This window comes from Sceloporus undulatus, chromosome 1, assembly GCF_019175285.1.
Source record: "Sceloporus undulatus isolate JIND9_A2432 ecotype Alabama chromosome 1, SceUnd_v1.1, whole genome shotgun sequence".
NCBI classification, from domain to species: Eukaryota; Metazoa; Chordata; class Lepidosauria; order Squamata; family Phrynosomatidae; genus Sceloporus; species Sceloporus undulatus.
The window spans coordinates 360,823,858-360,848,048 of NC_056522.1; the positions used below are offsets into that span (position 1 = coordinate 360,823,858).

At 40.6% G+C, this 24,191-nt stretch overlaps 1 protein-coding gene across 3 annotated transcripts; it reads left to right on the forward strand.

The window, feature by feature from the left end:
* DLK1 (delta like non-canonical Notch ligand 1) lies at window positions 1–23,647 on the forward strand. Of its 3 annotated transcripts, XM_042445942.1 has the most exons (6): window positions 1–286; window positions 10,722–10,785; window positions 15,683–15,813; window positions 17,556–17,649; window positions 19,737–19,881; window positions 22,017–23,647. In XM_042445942.1, exons 2-6 carry the CDS (start codon window positions 10,755–10,757, stop codon window positions 22,714–22,716), a joined length of 1,101 nt encoding a protein of 366 aa, XP_042301876.1. In that variant the 5' UTR covers window positions 1–286; window positions 10,722–10,754; the 3' UTR covers window positions 22,717–23,647. The 3 variants fall into 3 exon arrangements, with proteins under 3 accessions (XP_042301876.1, XP_042301875.1, XP_042301877.1); XM_042445941.1 differs by lacking the exon at window positions 17,556–17,649 and having other exon boundaries at window positions 26–286; XM_042445943.1 differs by lacking the exons at window positions 1–286; window positions 10,722–10,785; window positions 15,683–15,813 and adding an exon at window positions 15,844–15,903.
* The last annotated feature ends 544 nt before the right edge of the window (window positions 23,648–24,191 follow it).

Here is a 24,191-nt window from a genome sequence, read left to right on the forward strand (position 1 = left end):
GCCAAGGCGTGGGGGGCGTGAACGTGGGCATGGAGCCATCCCCTTCTCCTGCTCCTTCTTCTTTCTCCTCCTCCTCTTCCTCGCTGGGCATGGAAGAGCTTAGCTAGGCAAGGCTTTGGAGATCGCTGCTTCTGCTTCTGCCTCTGCCTCCTTCTTTAGACCTGTGAAGAGGGGCATGCATGCTCCCCTTGGCCCCCTGCCCCTCTCCTGGGAATGGATCCCCCCCTTGCCACGTTCCTCTGGTGCTCTTTCTGGCCATTCCTGGCTTCTCTCTCTTCCTCCCAAGGTAAGAAGGCTTCATCCTCCCCTCCTCCTCCTTCCCCTCTTTGTTTTCTCCTCTCTTCCCTTTTTCTTCCTCTTTCTTTTCTTCCTCCCTCTCTCTCCCCTCTTGCTATAACCCTCTCTCTTTTGTTTGGGGGTTCTGATGTCTGCAAAGTGGGGAGGGGTGGGAATAGGATCGCCTTGGACCAGGATCCTGGAGATCAGGGTTCGAATGCTGGCATTGGGAAACCCCTGGGCCAAGTCACACTCTCTCAACCTCGGAGGGGCCAGGGGCCAAGGCAAAGTCCGCTCGCTGGAAGAACCGGCCAGGGAAAGCCCTAGGCAGGTTCTCGGAAAGATTTCTTCCCCAGGAGAGTTGCCATTGGAATGGTCAATTTGGTAGGGTTTTTTAAAACAATAAAATAAAAATGGTGTGTGTTTTCTAATATTGAGGGCACACAACAACAAGTCACTTTGGGTCCCAGTCTGGGCAGGAAAGCAGGATAGAAATAACAACAACAATAAGAATGGCACACAACAATAGCAGCAGCAGCAGCAGCAAGAATTGCCTTCCTATGCTCCTCGGAAGTAAATCTTGTAGTCCTGAGTGCTAAAGCCAGGTTTCTTTTCCAGGAGAACAACGTGATTTCTTTTGGTCTTTTGTCTTTTTCGACTGCTTGTGGAATGACAGGGGATGTTGTCAGGGGCCTTTTGTCCCTGCATATCAGGGGTTAGATTAGATGATCCTTGGGGTACCCTTCCAGCTCTCTGATTCTACGATTCTGCTTTGAGAGTCTCTGATGGTTCCTTTGTATTCCTGTGCCAAAGAGAGAGTGTGTTGGGTGTATCAGGGCAACCTGAGGCAACTATGCAGGGTGAAGTGCCCTGGAGCTCACCCAGACAAAAGTCCAAAACACCTGGGAATAATCCAGTTTGAGACCGCTTTAACTGCCCTGGCTGGATCCTAGGCAATTCTGGGAACTGTAGTTCTGCGACACATTTAGCCTTCCCTGTCAGAGAGTTCAGGTGCCACAAGAAACTACAGTTCCCAGGATTCTCTAGCACTGAGCCAGGGGAGTTAAAGTGATCTCAAACTAGGTTGTTTCTGCAGTGTGTTTTGACCCTTACTCTCTTGGAAGTGATGAAAGGAGTGGATCCTAAAGAAGGGCATATAAGCATCACTGGCAGCCTAGTACACACACTGCATTCATCCTAGGTCTCTTATTGTTGTCTTTTTGCCTCCAAGTCATTTTAGACTCATGGTGATAGGCGAACCTATCATTATAGCAATACTTTGATAACTCACTGTCAGCCATGATTCCATCTCTATCTATGATCTCTAATAGGCACATAAGAAGAAACTACAGCTAACCATGGATATATCTTCTTATACAGATACACATAGAGACCATAGATATAAATGGAATCATGGTTGTTGTTGTGTGCCTTCAGGTTCTTTCCAATTTAGGCAATCCTAAGGGGTTTTCTTGGCAAGTTTCTTCAGAGGAGGACTGCCATAGCCACCCCCCCAAGGCTGAGACAGTGTGACTTGCCCTAGGTCACCCAGTGGGTTTTTATGCTCATGCAGGGATTTGAACCTTGGTCTTCAGTGTCATGGTCAAATGCTCTAACCACTATACCATGTTGGATCCCTTAATTCATTGTTGTTATGTGCCTCCAAGTCATTGTTGACTTACTACGAAGGTGAACCTCTCACAGGATTTTCTTGGCAAGTGTCTTCAGAGGGAGTTTGCAATAATAATAATAATAATTTATTTATTTATTTTTACCCCGCCTCTTTGACAGGATCAAGGCAACCTACAATAGTCATAAAATACAATATAAAATGCATCATACATTATAAAAATACATCCCATTGGCCCTCCCTCCTAAAACAACACAATAATTTTTGCATATTAAATAATAATATTAATAGAAATACCATTTTAAACTATCAAAACAATTAATGACAGAGATATGGGTGTCTTGGGGTCTTCTGTATAGTAGTCCGAATCAGTGGTAGGCCAAGTAGATTACTCAGGGAAGGCCTGTTGGAAGAGACCCATCTTGACAGCCTTTTTAAAGCTGTGAAGAGTGGTAATGTTTTGTGTCTCTTTCAACATTCTCTGAGGCTGAGTGTGTGTGATTTACCCAAGGTCGCCCAGTGAGTCTCCATGGCAGAGCAAGCCTTTGAGCCCTCTACTTTGCAAGATTTGTGCAGAGGAGATGTGCCATTGCCTTCCCCTGGGGCTGAGAGAGTGTGACTTGCTCAGGGTCACCCAGTGGGTTTTTATACTCAAGCAGAGATTTGAACCCAGGATCATAGCCCAGGGCTCAGACCACAACACACCGCTGGCCCTCTTCCTTAAATCCTCCCTAATCCTAGGTGTATATTGCACTAAATCCTGGTTCAGGATTTAGTAGAAGTGCTGTTTCTTTTAGAGAAGGAAGAAATTAATTAGTATTAATTGTTTATCATAGGTTTATTTTTTATTTGCTTGCTATATTTTATGATTTAATGTTTATATGTATTAATAGATATTTTGTTAAATTATTTTAGTAGAATGTACACTTTTGGCAGGTTTATTTTATTTTATTCTATTTTAACTGATTGTATGTAAAGCTCTGTGTAAATTTACAGCGCTCTATAAATAAAGCTTATTAATTAATTAATTAATTAATTAGCAGTGGGGCCAGAATCCCAAATGTGATATATTAACACTGCCAACTGAAGGCTGCAAACCTTATGAGGAAGGACATCCTGTTGAACTCAGTGGGACTTATTTTAAAGTAGTCATGCCTAAGGCAGCAAAACAGGCTGCGAAGGCTTGGCTGACTTTCTCCCAAGCTCAGCATTATTTGGAAACAGAACAAAACAAGAGGACATAGATATCCCTGTCAAGCTTTTCTGGGGGGCCTTTCATCCTCCAAAGATGAAAAACAGCCTCACACCCTCATTTTTGTTGCCTGGGGCAGAGCAGAAAAATGACACCTCACCACCAAGGCAAGGTACTAAAGCAGACAATTATTTTGGTCCACAAGGCAGGGATAGCCAGATAAGTGTGTCCCGTGTACGACACTGAAATCTTCCACCTGAGGTTCATTGCCTAAGAGTTGGGTCTGATTTCCTGTAATATCAACACCCATCCATCCCTTTTCAAATTGCTGTAATTTGCTAGTGATCAAATATATCACCAATGGGTCAGCACTTGTGGAAATGAAGGCTTTCCTTCCAACGCTCACAATTGTTTCTCTTTGGACTCATGCAGAATCGTTATACAGTCAAACCTCCTTATCCATGGATTCTTTATCTGCTGAGTCAACCATCTGTGGATAAATATTCACACACACACACACACACACACACACACACACACATATATTCCCTTTTTTATAAGGGGTATCATTTTATTTTGGTTGTTGTTAACCACCCTCGAGCCATGGTGACCATGTGGATCAGACATCTCCAAGATTCTCTGTCTTCCACTGCACTCCACATGAGTTCCTGCAAACTCATACTTCTGACTACACCACTGTATATAATGGAACTTGAGCATCCATAGATTTTGGTATCCATGGGAGGTCCTGGAACTGAACCCTAGCGGATACCAAGGATCTAATGAGTCCTATTGCTTACTTCCAGCTGTGGGTTCCTTGACACAACTGTCAAAGGTGAGTCAACATTTATATAAAGACCATTGATTTAATGGATCTACTCCACATGGAGAACAAGCATGGTGTTGTGGTTTGAGTAAACACTCAAACTACAACACTATTCTGGCTCTCCATGTAGAGTAGATCCATTGAACTACATCATTGAATTAGAGTAGATGCACCCTAGGCTAGGGAAACCTTGGACAAGTCACACTTTCTCAGCCTCAGAAAAAGGCAATGATAAACCCCCTCAGATCAAATGTTGCCAAGAAAACCCCAGGATCGGTTCACCTTAAGGTCATCATAAATTGGAACCATCTTGAAGGCATACAGTAGCAACAACAACTATGTTTGAGACGAAAAATCTGATTCCTGACATTCTATGTATTTTTAAGATTCATCCAGAGTTCAGCACTCTTTAGCCTCATTGATTTCACTAGGGCAGTTTGTAAAAGCATGCTTTGCCATCAAAATGAATGGTAAACTTTAATGAATCATAGCCTTACATGTTGTAATCTTGTATGCAAGTACTTACATAGGATAAGATCTATTGGACAAAAGGACTTACAGATAGTGTCCCTTTTCTGATTTCTGTATGTTGGCTTTCTTCTGGCACATTGCAATAAAAATGACCTTATAACAGTCATATAGTGGCGAGGGATGAAAATGAACAAGGCTCCAGAATAACTGAGTCCTGAGCCAAAGAATTAAATTATTCTAAGTACAACTTTTAAATAAACCAGAAGTGGGCAGACTTCAAGCTTGCAAGTCTTTTTTATTTTTTATTAAACAAGAATCCACCAGCTAATTCCTCAGGCACAAACACACTTATGAGCCTAGGATATTTATTTATTTATTTATACATACATACATACATACATACCCAAAATGAATAGAGTTCCACTTCCCATTATTTCTTGGTGCTTTTTAAAAACATATCTATTGTATTGATAACACATTTATACAGTATCATGAAAAAATCCTCAATTAGTTTTAAGTAAGACTGGGAATTGTACTTTTTAATGTACTCTTATCAAGGCCAAATGTTGATTCTAATTTTTGTTAAGTGAATTAAGTTTGGTTATTTCATAGAAGTAATAGCATATATTATGGTTATGGAAGTATGAAGAATTAGAGGAAAATAACCATAAGTAAGGGGAAGTTCACTGGTATGATAGTTTAGTTATATGTAGTGTATACTTCACATGATTAGTTGTATTTACATATGCTAGAGAGAGAGAGAGAGAGAGAGAGAGAGAGAGGATGTGGTTGTTTATATTTTTATGTGTGTTTTAATCAATTTTTAAAAAAGATATTTATTTTTCTATTTATACCAGAATTGAATGGAGTTTGACTCCCCATTATTTCTTGGTCTTTTTTGTTTTGTTTTACATATTTGTTGTATTGATTACACATTTATATCCACTCTTTCCTGCAGTGACCTCAGGGCTTTCCTCTTCCACACTGTATCCTCATTGCTGTCGTGTGCCTTCAAGTCATTTCCAACTTAACACAGCATTTTCTGGGGCTGAGAGTATGTGACTCACCCAAGATCACATCCAGTGGGTTTCCATGGCCCAGGGACATAGCCAAGGGGGGGGGTTCTTGGGGTCCGGACCCCCCCTTCCATTAGAAAAATGAATGGTGTGTGCTGCTGCACCGCCACACGCAAGCCCCATTATAATGGTGGCACTTAGTCTGGACCCCCCCTTCCTAAAATCCTAGCTACGTCCCTGCATGGCTGAGTGGAGAATTGAACCCTGATCTGCAGAGCCATAGTCCATTCAAACTACTACACCCCACTGGTTCTCCCTAAATCTTCATACCAACTGTGAAAGACGGATCTGGTTTAGAGAGGTTATTGATCTAGGGTGACCCGGGGGATTGATGGCTTTGTGGGCATTTGAACCAGTTTCAATACAATGTATTAGCAACCCCGCCAGTATAATAAGACAGATTTTTGAGATCCAGTGTGGGATAGTGGTTTGAGTGTTGGACTGCAACTCTAGAGGCCAGTTTTCAATTCTAGCTTAGCCATGAAACCCATTGGGTGACCATGGGCAAGTTATATGCTCTCATCCTCAGGGAAAAGCAATAGCAATCCTCCTATGAACAAATCTTGCCAAGATAACACCATGATAGGTTCATTTTAGGATCGCCATGTCGGAACCAACTTGAAGGCATGCAATAACAACAACAACAATAACAAGAATCACTTTGTTATTGCCGCTATTAAACAATGAACTCTTCCACACTGATTTAAAGACGTATGAATTTGTGCAATATATAGTTCCTTGGGTTCTACTGGTTGTTGTTGCCACTGCTTCCATATGTTCCATTGTTGGGATTGTTTGTAGCAATTTCTTGCACTCTCCCCAAGCTTCTTTTGTTTTGTTTTTTAATGGAGCCATGGTTTGCAGAGGTGAGCCTATGGCTTGAGGAGAATTTATTAAGTGTTATAATGTCACTGTGGAAAAATGCAGTTTCACTGATGCACTATTGCCCTGTGGGTATGTTCTTTCAAGTGACCTGTCTACCTGCGACAACCTTATTAATTTCATAGGGTTTTCTTAGGCAAAGCATATTCAGAGGTGGTTTATTATATCCTTCCTTTGAAATACTGCCTGCAGCACCCAGCACTCCCTGTAGGTCTCTGTTCTGAGTACTAACCAGTGCTGACCCTGTTTAGCTTCAAACATCGGGCAGGTTGTGGTGTCTTCAGAATATTTAAGAAATCAGATTAAGAAAGAAAAGAAAGGAGAAGAAATCTGGGACAACAGAAATGTTGCTGGGATTCAAAAACAAAACAAAACTGGGAACTACAAACAACAAACACTGCAGCCTCCTGACCTATTTGCCCTATCTGGAAGAGCCTGACTATGGATTAAAAATTCTGGTTGGCCTAGTGTAAATCATGCAAAGATCTGCCAGCAGATGTCAACCTACTGCTGCCCATGAAATAAATCACAAATACAGAACAGTTATGGATGAGTAAATCTAGATAACTTTTTCATATTCATGATTCCTGTTTAGTAATGATTGTGAAACTATTGGTTGATGGTCCAGATCTGATTATAGTTTCCCAATGATACTATGGCCTAGAGCAGGCCCATTGAATTAAAGGGATTTAATTAGTACTACACCTATTAATATTTCATAGGAGTTTATCGCACAGGGAAAATTGGGAGTTTAAACAAGCATTTTACAGGGACAGTCACACAATCTCAGAAAAGATTTTCACATAACATCGCAATTAGAGATGACTTATCTGTGAAGAACCAGATAATGATTTGTTCCTGGAGTATTCCTGGTTCTTCCTGGGATAAATCATCTCTAAGCTGGGCGTGTGTGAAAATCTTTGCTGCGATCATGCGACCGTCCCCGGAGAATTCCTATTTAAACCCCTGATTTCCCCCTGTGTGATGAAGTCCTTACTCACCTCTCCCCAAGGCTTGAGACAGGGTACAACATGGATTAAAATGCAATACATATAACTAAAGACATGAAACCATTTAAACGAGTATGTTAAAACACATAAACATAGGATTAAGACAACCATTGCACATTCAAATCATCTAGACATGAAATTAAAAAAAAAGTTTGAAATTCATAACCTAAAACTAATTGCCAGAAGAGATAGATCTTTAATACTGTCTTAAATTCAGACAGTATATTTAAATTCAGACAGTATATTTGGATGACCTGGTTAAAGGGGTGGAAGTGGTGGGATCCTTAGGTGGGAGTGATTGTGTTCTCCTGGAGTTTGTTATACAGTGCAAAGGAGAAGCCAGGCACGCATTTAGGATAGCAGATTTTAGTAAAGGTAGAGAAATACTGAGGGTAATCCCATGGTCAGTAATACTAAAAGAGAATGGAGTTCAGGACGGATGCGAGTTTCTCAAAGGGGAGATATTGAAGGCACAATTTAAAACAGTTCCAATAAGGAAGAAAAATAGGAGATGTCTCAAGAAACCAGGATGGATGACTAATGAAGCCTGCATTCCCACTTGATTTGATTTCCACGGATTCGGGTAACCGATCTGAATTGATGAATCAGTTCAGTGGCAGAATGTGGTTCCCATTATATTTGCACCAAGAGAGGCTGGGGACAGAAGGCTGGGATGGAGGTTCGTGAGGAGGCTGGGGAAGCCAGGGACTGCCAGAACGGAGAGGCTGGGGAAGCTGGGGACTGCCGGGGCAGATTCGAATCTGCATGGTCCCCACTTGGGCTGAATCAATTTATTTAAAAATAAATTGATTCAGACCAAAAGAACCGGAAAAAAATCAGCATCTTTTTAACACGAGTAAAATGGGTCAAAAGCATTCCCCCGCTTTCAGAATTGCTTCAGTGATTCAAATTAAGTGGGAACCATGCTCTTTTAAACTGGTTCATACAGAACCATGATCCAGTTTAAAAGATAGTGGGAATGAGGCCAAACTGTCAAGTGAGATAAGTTTTAAACAGAACATGTATAATAAATGGAAAGGGGGGAGGGGGAAATCACCAAAGAGGAATTCAAAGAAATAGCGAGCACATGTAGTGGTAAAGTTAGAAAAGCTAAAGAACAGAATGAACTCAGGCTTACTAGAGAGGTCAAGAACAATAAAAAGAGCTTTTTGGGTATGTACACAGCAAAAGAAAGAAGAAGGAAATGGTAGGGCCACTATGTGGAGAAGATGATGATGATAATAATAATAATAATAATAATAATATTTATTTATATGCCGTCCAATCACTGGGAATCCGGGTGGCTTACAACAGAGGAGATAATAGACAGTTCCCTGCCCTCAGGCTTACAATCTAAAAGACACGACACAAAAGGAGAATAGTGAGGGAGGAGGGGATCAGGTCCAGAATTCTTCTCTCCCTCTGAGGCCTGGACCAAGGCAGATGGACCGGATGGAGGGCTCTTCTTCTTCTTCAGGCTAGCCCTGATGGAGCTGGGCCAGCCTATTCTTTCCCTCACAGGCTGAAGGATGACAGTTATGGAGGGAGGATGGCAAAATGCTAACAGGAAAGAGAAAAGGCAGAATTACTCAACACCTTCTTTGCTTCAGTCTTCTCAGAAAGGGAAAAGGATGGTTAACCTAAGGAAAATGGGGCTGTGGACAGAATAGGGGAAAGAGGATCCAAACAGAAGATGATCCCAACAATTATCATCCAGTTAGTCTGACATCAATACCAGGAAAGATTCTAGAGCAGATCATTAAACAGAGAGTCTATGAACATCTAGAAGGCAATTCCATAATCACAAAAAGTCAACATGGGTTTCAGTGAAAGAAGTCATGCCAGACAAATCTTATCTCTTTTTTTTTGATAAAATTACCAGCTTGTTAGATGAAGGGAATGCTGTGGATATAGTATATCTTGATTTCAGTAAGGCCTTTGACAAGGTTTCCCATGACATTCTTGCAAACAAGCTTGTAAAATGTGGGCTAGACAAGGTAACTGTTACATGGATTTGTCATTGGTTGACAGGCCAAAGCCAAAGGGTGCTCAACAATGGCTCCTTTTCATCCTGGAGAGAAGTGACAAGTCCCATAGGGTTCTGTACGGGCCCCAGTGCTATTCAACATCTTTATCAATTACTTGGATGACAGAATTGGGGGAATAATTATCAAATTTGCAGATGACAACAAATTAGGAAGAGTAGCTAATAGAGGACAGGATCAAAATTCAACATGACCTGAATAAACTAGAAAGCTGGGCCAAAGCTAACAAAATGAATTTCAACATGGAGAAATGTTAGGGCGGAAAAATGAAATACATAGATATAAGATGAGGGACACATGACTTAAGGAGACTATGAGTGAAAGGGATCTAGGAGTCCAAATAGACCACAAGTTGAACATGAATCAACAGTGCGATGAGGCAGCTTAAAAGGCCAGTGTAATTTTAGGCTGCATCAATAGAAGTATAGTGTCTAGATCAAGAGACGTAATAGTGTCACTGTATTCTGCTTTGGTCAAGCCCCACCTAGAATACTGTGTCCAGTTCTGGGCAACACAATTCAGAAAAGATGTTGACATCCTAAGCATGTCAAGAGGAGGGCGATCAAAATGTTGAAGGGTCTGGAAACCATGCCTTATGAGGAAAGACTTAGGGAGCCTGGAGAAGAGACGTTTAAGGGGTGATATGATAGCCTTGTTTAAATATTTGAAAGGATGTCATTTTGAGGAGGGAGCAAGTTTGTTTTCTGCTGCTCCAGAGAACAGGACCCAGAACAATGGATGCAAGCTGCAGGAAAAGAGATTCCACCTCAACATTAGGAGGAACTTCCTGACAGAAAGGGCTGTTTGACAGTGGAACAAACTCCCTCGGAGTGTAGTGGAGTCTCCTTCCTTGGAGGTCTTTAAGCAGAGGCTAGATGGCCATTTGTTAGGGATACTTTGACTGAGAGTCCTTCATGGCAGGGGTTGGACTGGGTGGCCCTTGTGATCTCCTCTAACTCTATGATTCTGTGATTCTATGAAAAGAATTTAGGCTTGAACTGATATTGCTAATATGTAGTATGATATTTGCCCTTGTCATACCACTAAGTCCTGTGCTTGTTTAGTTAGAAGTACCTCCTACTAAATTTGATAGGACTTAAAACCTAATAAAAGTATAGATATGATTGCAATCTTAGATCACAATCTCATGAATGTTTACTCAGGGATATAAGCTGCTCTATAGTCAGTATGATGACCACTATAGAATGTGAATAGTTTAAAATGCAAGAAAGATTTTGTTTTGTTTTGTTTTATTTTATTTTATTGTAAAAAGATAACTTTTGAACCTTACCTTGTATGTCTTATTATTTTAGGAACTGATTGCAAACCTGGTTGCCATCCAGTGAATGGATTTTGTGAAGTTTCAAATGAATGCAGGTAAATTAATTAACAGTATTTTGGCTAGAAAGAGATACCTCTTCCTTCAGTCAAAGCAGGATTTGCATTTTTATTTCATTTCCAACAAGCAAGGGCATAAACATAATTTGTCTGGAAAATGTGATGCAATGACAAATGTTTTAATTAAAAGAATGGTGTGATCATTTTATCCACACTTTGATTTATGATAGTTTTAACAACAGACATTAGGGGGAGGGAATCCAAGAACAGAAGATAAATCGTCTTGTCAGGATAAAATATATGATAAGAGGTTTCTACTATAACAAAAGAACAAAGAGTTGTATATCACTGTGTTTGTCTAGAAGCAGAACAGATCTCCTCTCCTTTTGCCCCTGGTCATCTCCCTGATTGTCTTGGGGATATATTTGTAGGGACACAGAGGGATGCAGGGAGTCTACACAATATGGGCTGGTATTTAGTATTGCAGATACAGATTCATATTGCAGAGTTACAGTTCTGTGTCTAGTAAGACTATGTAGTGTCACTGGAAACATATGTAAATGCCAGTAGCCAGACTAAATGGAGAAGCCCTGGTGGCACAGTGGTTTAATGCCAGTACTGCAGCCACTCACTTGCTCACTCACAAACTACAAGGTTATGAGTTCCATCCCAGCCAGGGGCTCATCCTTGCATTCTTCTGAGGTTGCTAAAATGAGTACCCGCTTGTTGGGCGAAATTAGCTTAAGTGGTATATAAATGAAAGTGCTATTGCTGTCAGGGTGCAAGGAGAATGATGCTTCCACCACCACCACCCGACCAACATGCAAGCCTGTGACAATCAAAAGCCAAATCCCTGTTGCAAGTCCTTGTTGCAGCTTCATTCACTGAAAGAAACTGGCGGAAATGTCATCCTCCTGCCTCCCTGTTAGAAGCTGAATAAATCTCCCTTGACTGATCTGGCTGCTGGCTCTTAAAATGGATTAGGGTTGGGGTTTGGTCCTCACTCAGTTATATTTCTATAAGTAAGTTGTTGTGATTGTTGTGGTGTGTCTTCAAATCATTTCTAACTTATGGCAACCCTAAGGTGAACCTATCATGGGGGTTTCTTTGCAAAATTTGTTCAGGGGAAGTTTGCCATTACCTTCCCCTGAGGTTGAGAACATGTGATTTGCCCAAGATCACGCAGTGAGTTTCATGGCTGAGCTGGAAATCAAACCCTGGTCTCCAGAGTTGTTGTCAAACACTGAAACTACTATGTCACACTGGCTCATATAAGTAAATAGACAGTCTAGGATATTTGTGGTGGTCACTTGATGTTATGTAAGACATGATAGTTTTGAAATTCCATGTAAACAGTTGGGTTCCTATTACGTGTGCTTAAAGTCTAGTTCTTTGAGCCAGCAGTATATGCAATTGGGGCTATCATTTAGAATTATAGGAGCAATTATGGATCAGGGGATGAACCACTTTTCATTTATGTACTTATGAAAATATTTATATCCCAAGAGGAAGGCCACTATACAGATGTATTGATTCAATAAAGGAAGACATTCCCCCAAGCTTGCAAGTCCTGAGCAGATCCGATCGCAGTTTGACATATAAGTAAAACAACATAAAAAGTGAAAAACAATTATAGGTCTTAAACAATAACAAAATAATTCAAACAGGCATTTTTAAAGACCAGCCGAAACAGGTCAAAATGGTTATAGCCATGCCCTTGCATTTGAAAAATTTATGAGGCTCCAAAGACTTTAATAAAAGCAATTAAGGGCATTCCAGAAGTTGGGGGCAGGCTGCCCACTATGTGCATATTCATCATGGGCAGAGGTGGGCAAGCTGTGGCCCCCTGATTGATCTCTTGTAGCCCAACCTCAAAAGCCCTGTGCAATTGATCAGTTCAGTCTCTGCAAGACCAAGCTTCCCTTCCTCAGCAGCTTCCTAAGTGGGGAGAATGGAGTACCAAGTAGAAAGAAAAGAGGGTGGTTGAATGTGAGGCAAAAAGAGAAGGAGAATTGTGTAGTAAGGTAGGTGGGCTTAGCTCCTTTGCCCACCTTGGGGCATGCAGTACCATGATGCAGTCTATATTGTAATAGATTACCTCCAAGGAAATGCAACATTCAAAAAGAAAAAAAGTGTTATCCATATCTGAACTTGGTGCATCTGCAGAGAAACCAGCTTCCATACATCTATGGGTTCATTTTGCAGCAAATACATGAGGGGTAGACAAACTCTGGAGGTCTGTTGACCAATTTTTGGACTTCAGGACCCACTACACACCCTATTTGCCTTTCCCATCACACATACTCCTCAAAATAACTTGAAACTGACTGGATGCTCTCTTCATGCTTTGAAAAAGGGGCTAACCAAGGTGCAGGGAGGTGTTGCTCCTTGTTTTATGCAGAATCACCACCCCTGAAGGCTTCCAAGAGTAGAAATAGCAATTTTTGAGAACTATTTCCCTGCCAGGTATGGGAGAGATCCATAAAAAGGGGTTGAAGAAAAGCCCTGGGGGCTGTACATGTGGTCCACAGGTCACTCTTTGAATACTCCTGAAATCAGTTTTCATCTCAATCCACTAATAGTTGTGGTTTCTAAAACTTCAAGAGTGTATCTACACTGTAGAAAGAATGCAGTTTGACACTACTTTAAATGGCTACAGAATCCTGGAATTTATAGTTTGATGAGCCACCAGCACTCTTCGGCAGAGAAGATTAAAGATTTTGTAAAACTAAAAATCCCATGATTCTCTAGGATGGAGCTACAGTACTTAAAGTGGTATCAAACTGCATTATTTTTATAGTGCAGATGCACCCCAAATCTGGCTCCAATGTTCTTTAGCCTGCAAAGGAGAGGGCACCTCCAAATATATAAAATGATGTAAGTGGGTTTCCTCTTCTATTAGAGCAGTGATTTTTTTTATTGGTCTATGGGACATGCATCTCAGGATTTCAAGAGAGGCATCTGTAGTTTAAAAAGAAGGTGTAACTTCCTTTTCAGCAGTTGCTCCTAGACTCTGGAACAACTGCCGGACGAGATCTGTAAGATTACCAGTACCACCTTGGAAACCTTTAAGAAGGCTATTAAGACGGATCTCTTCCAGCAGGCCTTTCCAGACTAGGTCCACCTCTATTTACCTGCCTCCTCTCCCCTCTTTTCTCCATCCCCCTTTCCATCCTATCTGGACCCTGCTATAAATTTCTTATAAATCTTCTATTGATTTTAACTCTTAACCCTTGCAGTCTCTTCCAACTCTATGATTCTATGATTCTATTCTATGATTCTTATTTTATACTATTGTTTTAATGTCTTTCTAGTTTAATCTCTTTTTAGTATTACTATGTTTTTATACTGGGGGGAAGGATAGAGGTTTTTGGAATTTTTAACTGTATCTTGTTTTATTGTTGTAATCCGCTTGGATTCCAAGTGATTAAGCAGAATATTATAATAATTCTTATTATTAATTGTTTATTTTGAAATTGGGGGAAAACAATATTGCATCCTCATCTGACACACACCAGTGCACCTGGCATCTCTCCTTTATCTCTGAGATCTGATTTGCATTGCAGAAATAATGCAGTTTGACACCACTTTAATTGCCATGGTTCAGTGATATGGAATCCTGGGATTTGTAGGTTACTGTGGCCCCAGAGATCTCTGACAGAAAAGGCTAAATAATAGTTCATAAAACTACTATTCCAGAGTCCCATACCACTGAACCATGGTCATTATTGCAGTGTCAAACTATATTATTTCTGCGGTTTGTGCCTATTTGACCTGAGTTATATTGTACAACAGCTGGTGTTTTGGGTAGATGTGTGCTCCCCTTTAAATTTCGTTCCAACAGATCTGCTACTTGTCCTGCACGAAAAGTTAACCTCTTCAACCAGTTTTTCCATTTACAAATACTTTTAGCTACAATATCTCAAGTTCAAAACAAAATACTGGGAGAGGACAAATTGAAGTAAGAGGGGGCAAGAGATGTTTTATATTTATGAAAAGGGGTTATGGGTTTTTAAAAGATGTGCATCGGATTTTTATGACATATGTACTGTTGAAAAGAACTGATAATTAAGTATCAGTTCTTGTTACTGTTATTTGCTGTCTCTTAAGGAATCCCCCTGGTCATCAATGGGCCTGCTCAGGTCTTGCAAGCTCAGGTTCTGTCATTCTTAATTAAATACACTGTTTTCCTCATTTCCTACTGCCTTTCACTTTATCGAGTATGTTTGTGTCTTCAGTGAGTATAATCATCCACTGGCATCAATAAGGTTGGTGTCATCCAGTGTTGTCATTAGGAGGGTGTGTGGTGTGTGATCCCTACCAGGTGACACTCCAGAAGAGGGGTAACACCAGGTCAGGCTCTCCTGACTTCGCTTTGGTGTCCTGGCTTCCTCATGAGTAGACCAGGGTACCAGAGTGAAGGAGGGGCATGCTCATCCCTCCTGCCTTCGCCTCATCATCCCAGCCTCCTCATGAGTAGACTGAGGAGATTTGCTCTCAGACCCATTCATTTGACTTTTTAGCAGTCTATACAGTATCTGTAGAACTCTCTTCCAGCACCACAATTTAATGAAAGGATTCTTTTCTTATCAACTTTAATCACTGTCCAGCTTTCACACCCACACATAGAAATAGAAACATGTACAGAGAAATCAGAAACAATATGTCCTAGATGATTGTTACTTGGATGGTTAAACTCTTTTTTATTCAGTTTCTATCAAAATTTGACTATTGGATTTATTTATTGAAGGTATCTCTAAAATACTAAAACAGATTGTCAAAGTCTGAGAAACTATCAAAGTAAAGTAAGTCTTTAAAAAAAAAGAGCTTCTCTACTGTTAAGAAACTTATCTACTAGGGTTTCCAAAGTCTTAATTATATTTGCCAAAGAGATTTTGGACTGTTTTGTCATCTTGTCTTCTCTCTCCTTTTCAAGATGCCGACATGGTTGGCAAGGCCCTCTGTGTGATCAGTGTATCCCATTCCCGGGTTGTTTCCATGGGACCTGTGCCAAACCATGGCAGTGCATGTGTGAAGAAGGATGGATTGGCAGCCTCTGTGACACAGGTTTGTTGCTAATAGTTTCCTTTCACACTGAACGGGAAGCACTGAATGCACGCAGACCAGACTGTAATAGCTCCATCTGGCGTTGAAGAGGTACAGTTATTTTCATAGTATTTTCCTTCCTTTCACACTACACAATACTAGCAATTTAAAACCATTTAACTGCCATTCATGGCCTCTGTGGAATCGTGGCACATGTGGTTTTGTGGGATATTTAGAATTCTCTGGCAGAGAGTGCTAGTGATACCCAAAACTACAAATCCAAGAATTCCACAGGATGCAGCCATGGCAGTGTGTGAAAGGGATATCAAAATGCTTTAACTGTGACATGTGGGCAAGACCTTTCCTTCTTTCCAATGAAGTTGGGTTGTTGGCCTCTGTTCAGATTGTTAGAAATCTGTATAAACAGAAACTCTAATCCACCATTTAGATGGCTGCAGGAACTGTACATGGGATGCTTTTGGAGATGGTCCAGAAACTTCAGTTAGTATAAAAAGTGGCAGCATGTCTGGAACCATGTTTTACTGCCTCAATATGGCAATATGTTATCACATGTTCACCGTTTGTTTTAATATAAAAGACTAGTGGAGAAACAAAAGGAGTCATGTGGCATCTTTAAAATGAAAAGATTAATTTCAGCATGAGCTTTTTGGGATTACAATTCACATCCCCAAAAGCAGCAGTGGAGTACAATATGCAGTCCTCAGATACATATGCTTTACAGGCAGGACTAATCTGTTGAATAAGATCATAAAAAGTGCCATTCTGGATCAGACCAAAATCCTATCCAGCATTCCATTCACACAATGGCCATCTAATTTCCTATGGGAAGCCCACAGGTGGGACAATGAGTGCACACTCATCCTCTATCTCAGACTGCACAGCAAACCAGTATATAGATGTATGAATGTAATTCTTCACTAATTTTCTTCTCAAAGGAAGCAATGAATGATTTTAGCAATTTTCTTGCTGCTGCTAGAACAAAAAAAAAAAAACCTGCACTTTTCAAAGACCATTTGCATTTCAGGACTTATTATGTGCAAAACTGGCAGAGTTTTCTGTGTAAGAAACAGCATTTTGTGCAAAGGAAACATTTTTTCTGTACAGAAAAAGCTGTTTCCTATACCGAGAATGTTATAGTTGTGGATTTATTCTCTGCAATATTGGCACATGGGTATTTTGTCCAAAACAGTATTTTCTGTGCAATTAACAGCATTTCTGGTGCAGGAAATACTATTTCTATGCAGAAATATTTTCTGCACAAAAAATGCTGTTTTCTGTTCAAAACAAATGCATGCAAATTTTGCATAGGACAAATCCTAAACTGTGAAGATTCATGTCAGTTGAGGAATTTTGCCAGGTTTCTCAACACAAAAAGACATGTTTTTGAACATGCTTGAATATTTTAAAATATTATTTCCAAAAGACATAATCCCTCTGCTAAATGTATCAATTTACAGCCATCCTAATTGTTAGACTCTGATGGTCTTTGCCACCATGAATTCCTCTCATCTCCCCTTTAAAGCCATTCAAGTAGACAGCCCTGACCATTTCTTATGGCAGTGACTTCCACAGTAATGTGTTATGTGAAGAAACACTTATTTCCTCTGTCCTGAAGTTCCCACTATTCAGCTTCAGTGGATGAATCTGGTTTCAGGTACTGTATTACTTTCTCCACTCTGTGTGTGATTTTTGTACACCTCTATCATGTCAATCCCTTACTTATCTTTTTCTGGGCTAAATAGACTCAACTGTTATCATCTGACTATTTACTTGATCTTGATCCAGTCTTCCTCCCAGTCTCTAAACCAAAGGAATTCACAATATGGTTTAAAACAGGTATAAATAAAACTCTGTGTGTGTGTGTGTGTGTGTGTGTGTGTGTGTGTGTGTGTACGTGCGCACCTTCAAGTTGCCTCTTTAGTTATGGAGCCCCTATGAATGGCATAGGGTTTTCTTAGAGAAAGGAAGCTGAGGGAGCATCTAAACTGTGGAAACAATGCACTTTGACACCACTTTAATTGCTATGACTTCATCCTACAGAATCCTGCGATGTGTAGTTTTCTCAGGCACCAGCACTCTTGGCCAGTGAAGGCCAAAAACCTGGCAAAACTATAAACCCCAGGATTCCACAGGATGGAGTTACAACACAAAGTGGCATCAGACTTCATTATTTCTACAGTGTAGATGGACCCTCAGAGGTAGTTTTGCCAATTCCTTCCTTTGAAATATAGCCTAAAGCACCTGATATTCATTAAAAATACAATAAATGATAATATTTGAGTAGTGTTAAATGGATTCTTAGAGTGCAATTAACATCCTTTGAGGGAAAGATCATTCCTCAGTGCAGAAAGTCCTAAATTCAGTCCCTGCCATGTCCAATTTAAAAAGTGGCAAGTGTCATGAAAGCCTTCTTCCTGGAACATCATTGTCATTTGGGACAGCTAATACTAGGCTAAATAGATCCATCCATCAGGCACAGTTCTATGTTCCTTGGCATCTTCCATTCCAAAATCTTGAGGAGCACTTTGAAAACCTAAAGACCCACTGCCCATCAAAGCAGATAATAGGGGGCTAGATGTGGGCAGAGCTTTGGAACGTAATTTTATTGGACCACATTTTTCAGAATTCATGACCTTGCTGGCTTGGGAGTTCTAGAAGATATAATTCAAATAATCATGATTCCAAGTTCTGGACTGAAGGACCTTTTAATACTTACTGATTTCTATGAACTGGAGCAGGTTACAGAGACCACACAATGCCCCTGTTGAAACAGTTTCACTGGCTACCAGCTTGTTCCCGGTCACAATTCAAAATACAGGTTATGATCTATAAAGCGTATATGGGTCAGGTCCAGGGTATTTGGCAAACTGTATTTCTCTGTATGAGCCAAGAGGACCTTCTCTCAGTCCCACCACCATCAGAAGCATGGCTGGTGGGGACACATCACACAACAGAGGGCCTTCTTCTTTCTGGATTCCCTGAGACTCTGGAACTCCCTTCCCAGAGAGACCAGAATGGCTCTCTCCTTGTTGCTCTTCCATCAGCAGGCTAAGACTTTTTTTAAAATTCAGATAGACTTTTAAAACAAAGTTCTTAAAGAACATCCTGGGGGTGTTGTACTGTTTTAAAGTGTATGGTTTTAAAATGTTTTTATCTTTTTAATTGTTTTCTATTTTTTAGCAAGTGATCAATTTTAATATTGCAATAGTTTAATTCTATTTTAATGGTAACTTCTGTATGTTTTTAATTGCACTGTGTTTTTAAATTGTAAGCCACACTTAGCCCTAATTTTTGAGGAAAAGTGGGATATAAATACATTGTTGTTGTTGTTGTTGTTGTTGTTATTATTATTATTATTATTATTATTTCAGTAGGACCAAAAAACTTGTCCTTATCCTCAGCGACCACTTTTATTCTGGCAGGTGTGAATGTTGTACTCAATCACTTATGATAAAGACATTTCAACATCCAGCTTTAAATGTGCCTATCAAACCTAGAAATATACTCAAGCTGACAGACAAGGAATGTGATTTATATAATAATATGTCCTTGTCAGCTCCTATATGTAGGTCAAATGTGTAGATAGATGTGGGAGCAAGAGTCAATGAGGATTCACCTCTAGGGAAACATGGTAACATCTTTAAATTCTCCAGATTCTCTTAAATTTTTCTGGAGTGAGCAACTTGTGGTTTCCGAAATGTTGAGCTGCAGCTCCAGCCATTGGTTGTGGTGCAAGGATATGTGGAATTTGTAGTCCAATATCAATGGAACCACCACAAATTGCTCACCCCTGAGCTGGTTTCATCACTGGCCTGACTAGCCTGATTTCGTGTATGGGCAATTCTTGCATTCTCCATGCATTTAAGTAAATAAATACACAGTATGGAGCATATTTCTTTCTTTGTTTCTTATTGCCAATACAGACGTTCACCCCTGTGCTTCAAAACCATGTACAAATAACTCAACCACTTGCATAGAGACAGGCAATGGTGGCTACATTTGTTTGTGTGCCGAAGGATATACAGGGAAAAGCTGCCATGTGAAAAAGGGGCCTTGCATAGTTAATGGGTGAGTATAGCTAAAGCTTGGCAATTGTTGTTGTCTTTTATTAGGCTAACATCTATGGCAAGGAAGGCAGATTCTGGAGTTTCGGGACCAGTTTCCTACTCCTGGGACATCCCAGGTTTACAGTTAAAACAAAAACAAAAACAAAATAAAGTTAAAATGGCCATAAATCCACTTCTAGTTTTTTGAAGAAGGGATATTTTCACCTTTTAAAATAAGGAAATCATACTTCTTACAGACTTCCAAGAGGCAATTATCTTTTTTTTTTAATTTGGGGGGCAAAAAAGGGGAGGGAAGGCTGGGTTGGCTGAAACCCTTATGGTCATAGGCAGCTCATAGGCTACCTGACCCCCAACCCTGAAGTTAAAGGCATTGGACTAGATATTTTGGCAGCCATGCTTGTTTTTTTCCTACATGTCTGCTTTATTTACATTTAAAATGGTAGCTGACTCTACTTGTTACAACAAAAGGTATGTGTGTGTGTGTGAGGGAGAGAACCAATGCCAGCTCCCCACAGCCTGTCGTTTTAGTCATGTTTCTTCCCAGCCCAGGTTGCATCTAGTTTTCATGCTTAGCTGGGAGAAATGGCCCTAAAGCAGCCTCAAGAACTATTTGGTCAGTTACCTTCATTACAATCAGAAATTAGTCATAAAAATATGACCAAAAATTAACAGAAATGGGAAGAAAAAAGCAATATAACAGACAGCTCACTAGTACCAAAACAAAAAAAAATCCCATATATATCCATAAGTGACCATTCAATAGCCAGCTCCTGAATCAATACCAAATAACATTCATTAGGATTAGGGTGAGTTGTGAGGGAATTTGATCAACTTGCTCCTTGTACCTTTGAATGATAAGGTAGGCACTGTTTTTGCTTTTGAGGAGGATGTGGATTTTGTTTATTAAATCTGAAACAGGCTGGAGAGAAAACCTTTGGCAATTTTTAATAAAGGGCCAGCAGGGCTGCTTTGGTTCCCAAGCCCATAAAGCTGGTTCTAGGAGGTTTGGCTGTGCTTTTGTCCACAATTACGATAGGAGTAGCAAGGAAGCAAGGATCAGGCCAACCAAACTCTTTCCTTAGCTGTTCTGGAAGTTCTGGGCCTTGCTGCTAGAATCCCGGTTCATGAGTCATCCATCTGTCCCTTGGTGGCACCCTCCTGGTTTCGGGATTCTGGGAGCTAAAATGCAACAACAATTTTTCCATTTTCTATAGAATTATGCCTTCTCATAACTGAGATGGGGATCACTGTGGGTCCCTTGGAGTGTCTGAGGGTTTGGATTGGGCTGAAAAGCAACTTGAAGAAAAGACAATAACTGAAATCCTGTTGGTGACCTATGCCTGTGTAACCTGAGTTTATACATGCATACACCTGTTTTTTGACATTGTGGAAGGAACAATGAGCCCTCCACATCTGCTGGAGATAGGGGAGCAAGATCCTCATGAAAGTGGAAACACTTTTTTTTTTCCTGAGAGAACACCTTTCTAGGAATCTCTCATTCTTATGGCACAACACTATGGTCAGCACCTGCCAGAATTGTGCTGGAGGACCTACAGATGCCTAGAGAAGTCTCTAGGAATCTCTAGGTCCCCCAGCATGACTCTATGGTCAGCTTCCAGAAAAGTCATGACGAAGAACCTAAAGATTACTAGAGAGAACATATTAATCAAAACCACAAATAATTAAATCAACAAAGATCAAAGCTACAAATTGGAGGGTCGACTGTATTCACTGGCTCCTTGCATGACATCTACACACACACACAGAGTAACTGTTATGCCCTGGAGGTGCTGCCATGGCTGGGTTGGTGGGGGAGAAGGCAAAGGAGCAGGGAGCACCCCTCCTAACTTCAGTTCTGCAGCCAGGGAAAGAAATAAGTTCTCCTCAGCACTCTCATGAGAACAATCTGATTTCTCTTGTACTAGGCACTGCTGGGCAATTCTCCCTTCCTCCTATCCCAGCTCTTATTCAGACATGGCAGTCTCTCTGGAGCTTGAAAGATGCCTGGAGGCTTGAAGAGAAGCATGAGGCATCATATGTGTGGACCATTATGCTCCACCTGCTTTGCTGTAGGATCTTGGCCATTGCTTCCATTGCATTAACAGGTTTACATTTTCTGCTTGTCTTGAATTGCAGTTCACCCTGTCAGAATGGAGGAACCTGTGTGGACGACGATGGTTTTGCCTCTCATGCCTCCTGCCTGTGCCTTCCTGGGTTTACTGGAAATTTTTGTGAAATTGATATTGATGACTGTGAGCCAAACCCGTGTGAAAATGGAGGCACGTGCACAGATATTGGCAGGGGCTTCCACTGCCATTGCCCCACAGGGTACGGTGGGGCCTTGTGCAACAGCCACACGTTGGTCTGTGCTAGTAACCCATGTGAAAATGGCGGGACTTGTCATGCACATCCTAAAGGAGGTTTTGAATGTCTTTGCAAACCCCGTTTTGTTGGTATCACTTGTGCTTCTGCTGACAGAAACAAGAGTCTGAATGGGGAGGCTAAGCACAGGGGGAATCACCATCCCCATCCAAGAGTTCACCAAAAACCTGTTCACACACAGGAACGGGAAATCTTAACCATCAAAGAGACAATTGAAAACCGCCAGCCTTTGCTTAATAAGAGCCAGGTGATCTGCTTCATGGTTCTGGGCTTGCTGACATGTCTGGTTGTGCTCGGTACAACCGGGATTATATTCTTCTCCAAATTTGAAAAGTGGCTGGCCAATGCCAGGTACAGCCAACTGGTCCGCAAAGAGAGAGATGGATTTCTGAAAGCAAAGAAAGGTGAGAATCTCTCAGTGAAGATCATCTTTCCAGATCAAACTGATGAATGAATAAGAACTGTACTACCATTTATTGGCAGTCTTATAATTAGAGATTAATACAAGCTTGTCATGCAGGTTGTTCGCTTTTCATTTGTACTCATAATAGTATTTGGAACCCATTGGTGATGGAAAAATATGCTGTATTTGTGTTACCCAGAGACATTTTCATACCTCAAATGCTTTTTTAAAAATCAGATTGCATTGTGTAAACCCATGAAATGTTGTGTTGTAATCCTTTGCTCACTTTCCTGGGAATAAGTTCCACTGAATCAATGGATTTTAGTTCTGAAAAAGCACGCACAGGATTCTAGTGTTCCTCCCCCACCCCTTGCTTTTAATAAAAGAAATCAAATGGAACTTTGCTAAATAAGAACTGTTTTTATTGCATTTTATGGCATGTTGACATTTGTGATACTCCTCCATGATTTTCAGTGCTTATTTTTAATAAACAGTAACAGTTAAGGGCTACATGGATTTGTCTGTATGTATTAGCATTTGTTATTTTTTATTGACATTGATCTAGGCATTAACTTTGATCTATTTTTGTTCAAATGGGAGATGAAAATGCCTAGCCCTATCAGTCACCAGATTGCTTTGCACAGCAGATTTTGAATGTCTTTATAGAACAGCAAACTGTTTGTTATGAACTTTGCTATTATCATACTTTTATCACTAGAGATCAAGAGAGATGTGGTATCTTCCATGGCAGTGGGGTGCTGTAACTTCTTAGGGGTTTAGTTTGAACCATAGCATCTGAACTGAAGACAACAACCACAACATCTTGACAAAATGCAGGCTTATGACTAACATCATCATTTTTCTTTCTTTTTCCTGTATAATTTTTAACACCTTTAATGCCAGTGGAGCTTTGAAAGCTTGCAACTTGTATAATGTGCATTATGATTGGTTCAATAAAGGTATCACTCTTTTGTGGATTATGGATGATATTGTACTTTGCTATATGGCCAATATGGCTATCCCTGGATATGTTTTAAAGAAACTATTCAAGATGTTGACCCTTATCCTAAAAATAAATTCAACATCTGATCTGGGGCAAATGATTTAGTTTGAACTAAAACCTGTAGTGGCTCCATTGCCTCATTGGTATTAGAAGCTGCCAACTATCACTCTTTTCATAAAGATGTGGTGCGCCATGCAGTACTCTGCCTCAGGCAGAAAAATATCTTGAGTTGCCCTATGAAGGTCAGTGCATCCCATCACTGTGCTGCTGGAGCTGATGCTTTTAAGAAGCTGGTGTGAGGGAAAGGAAAAAGTTAGGGTGTGTTGGCATGGCTAATGGTGGTAAAAATCAGAGAACTTCCTCATTCAAGTATCAATGTTTTGAGAGCTCAAAGGAGAAGAAGCTTGGGGGCGGGGGGCTTTGTGCAGTTTGGAACCCACTCTTATAACCCACAGGAGTTCATGGGCTCAGATCTCATGAAACCAGGTACCCAAACAGCCATAAGCATGGATGGATGGAGAGC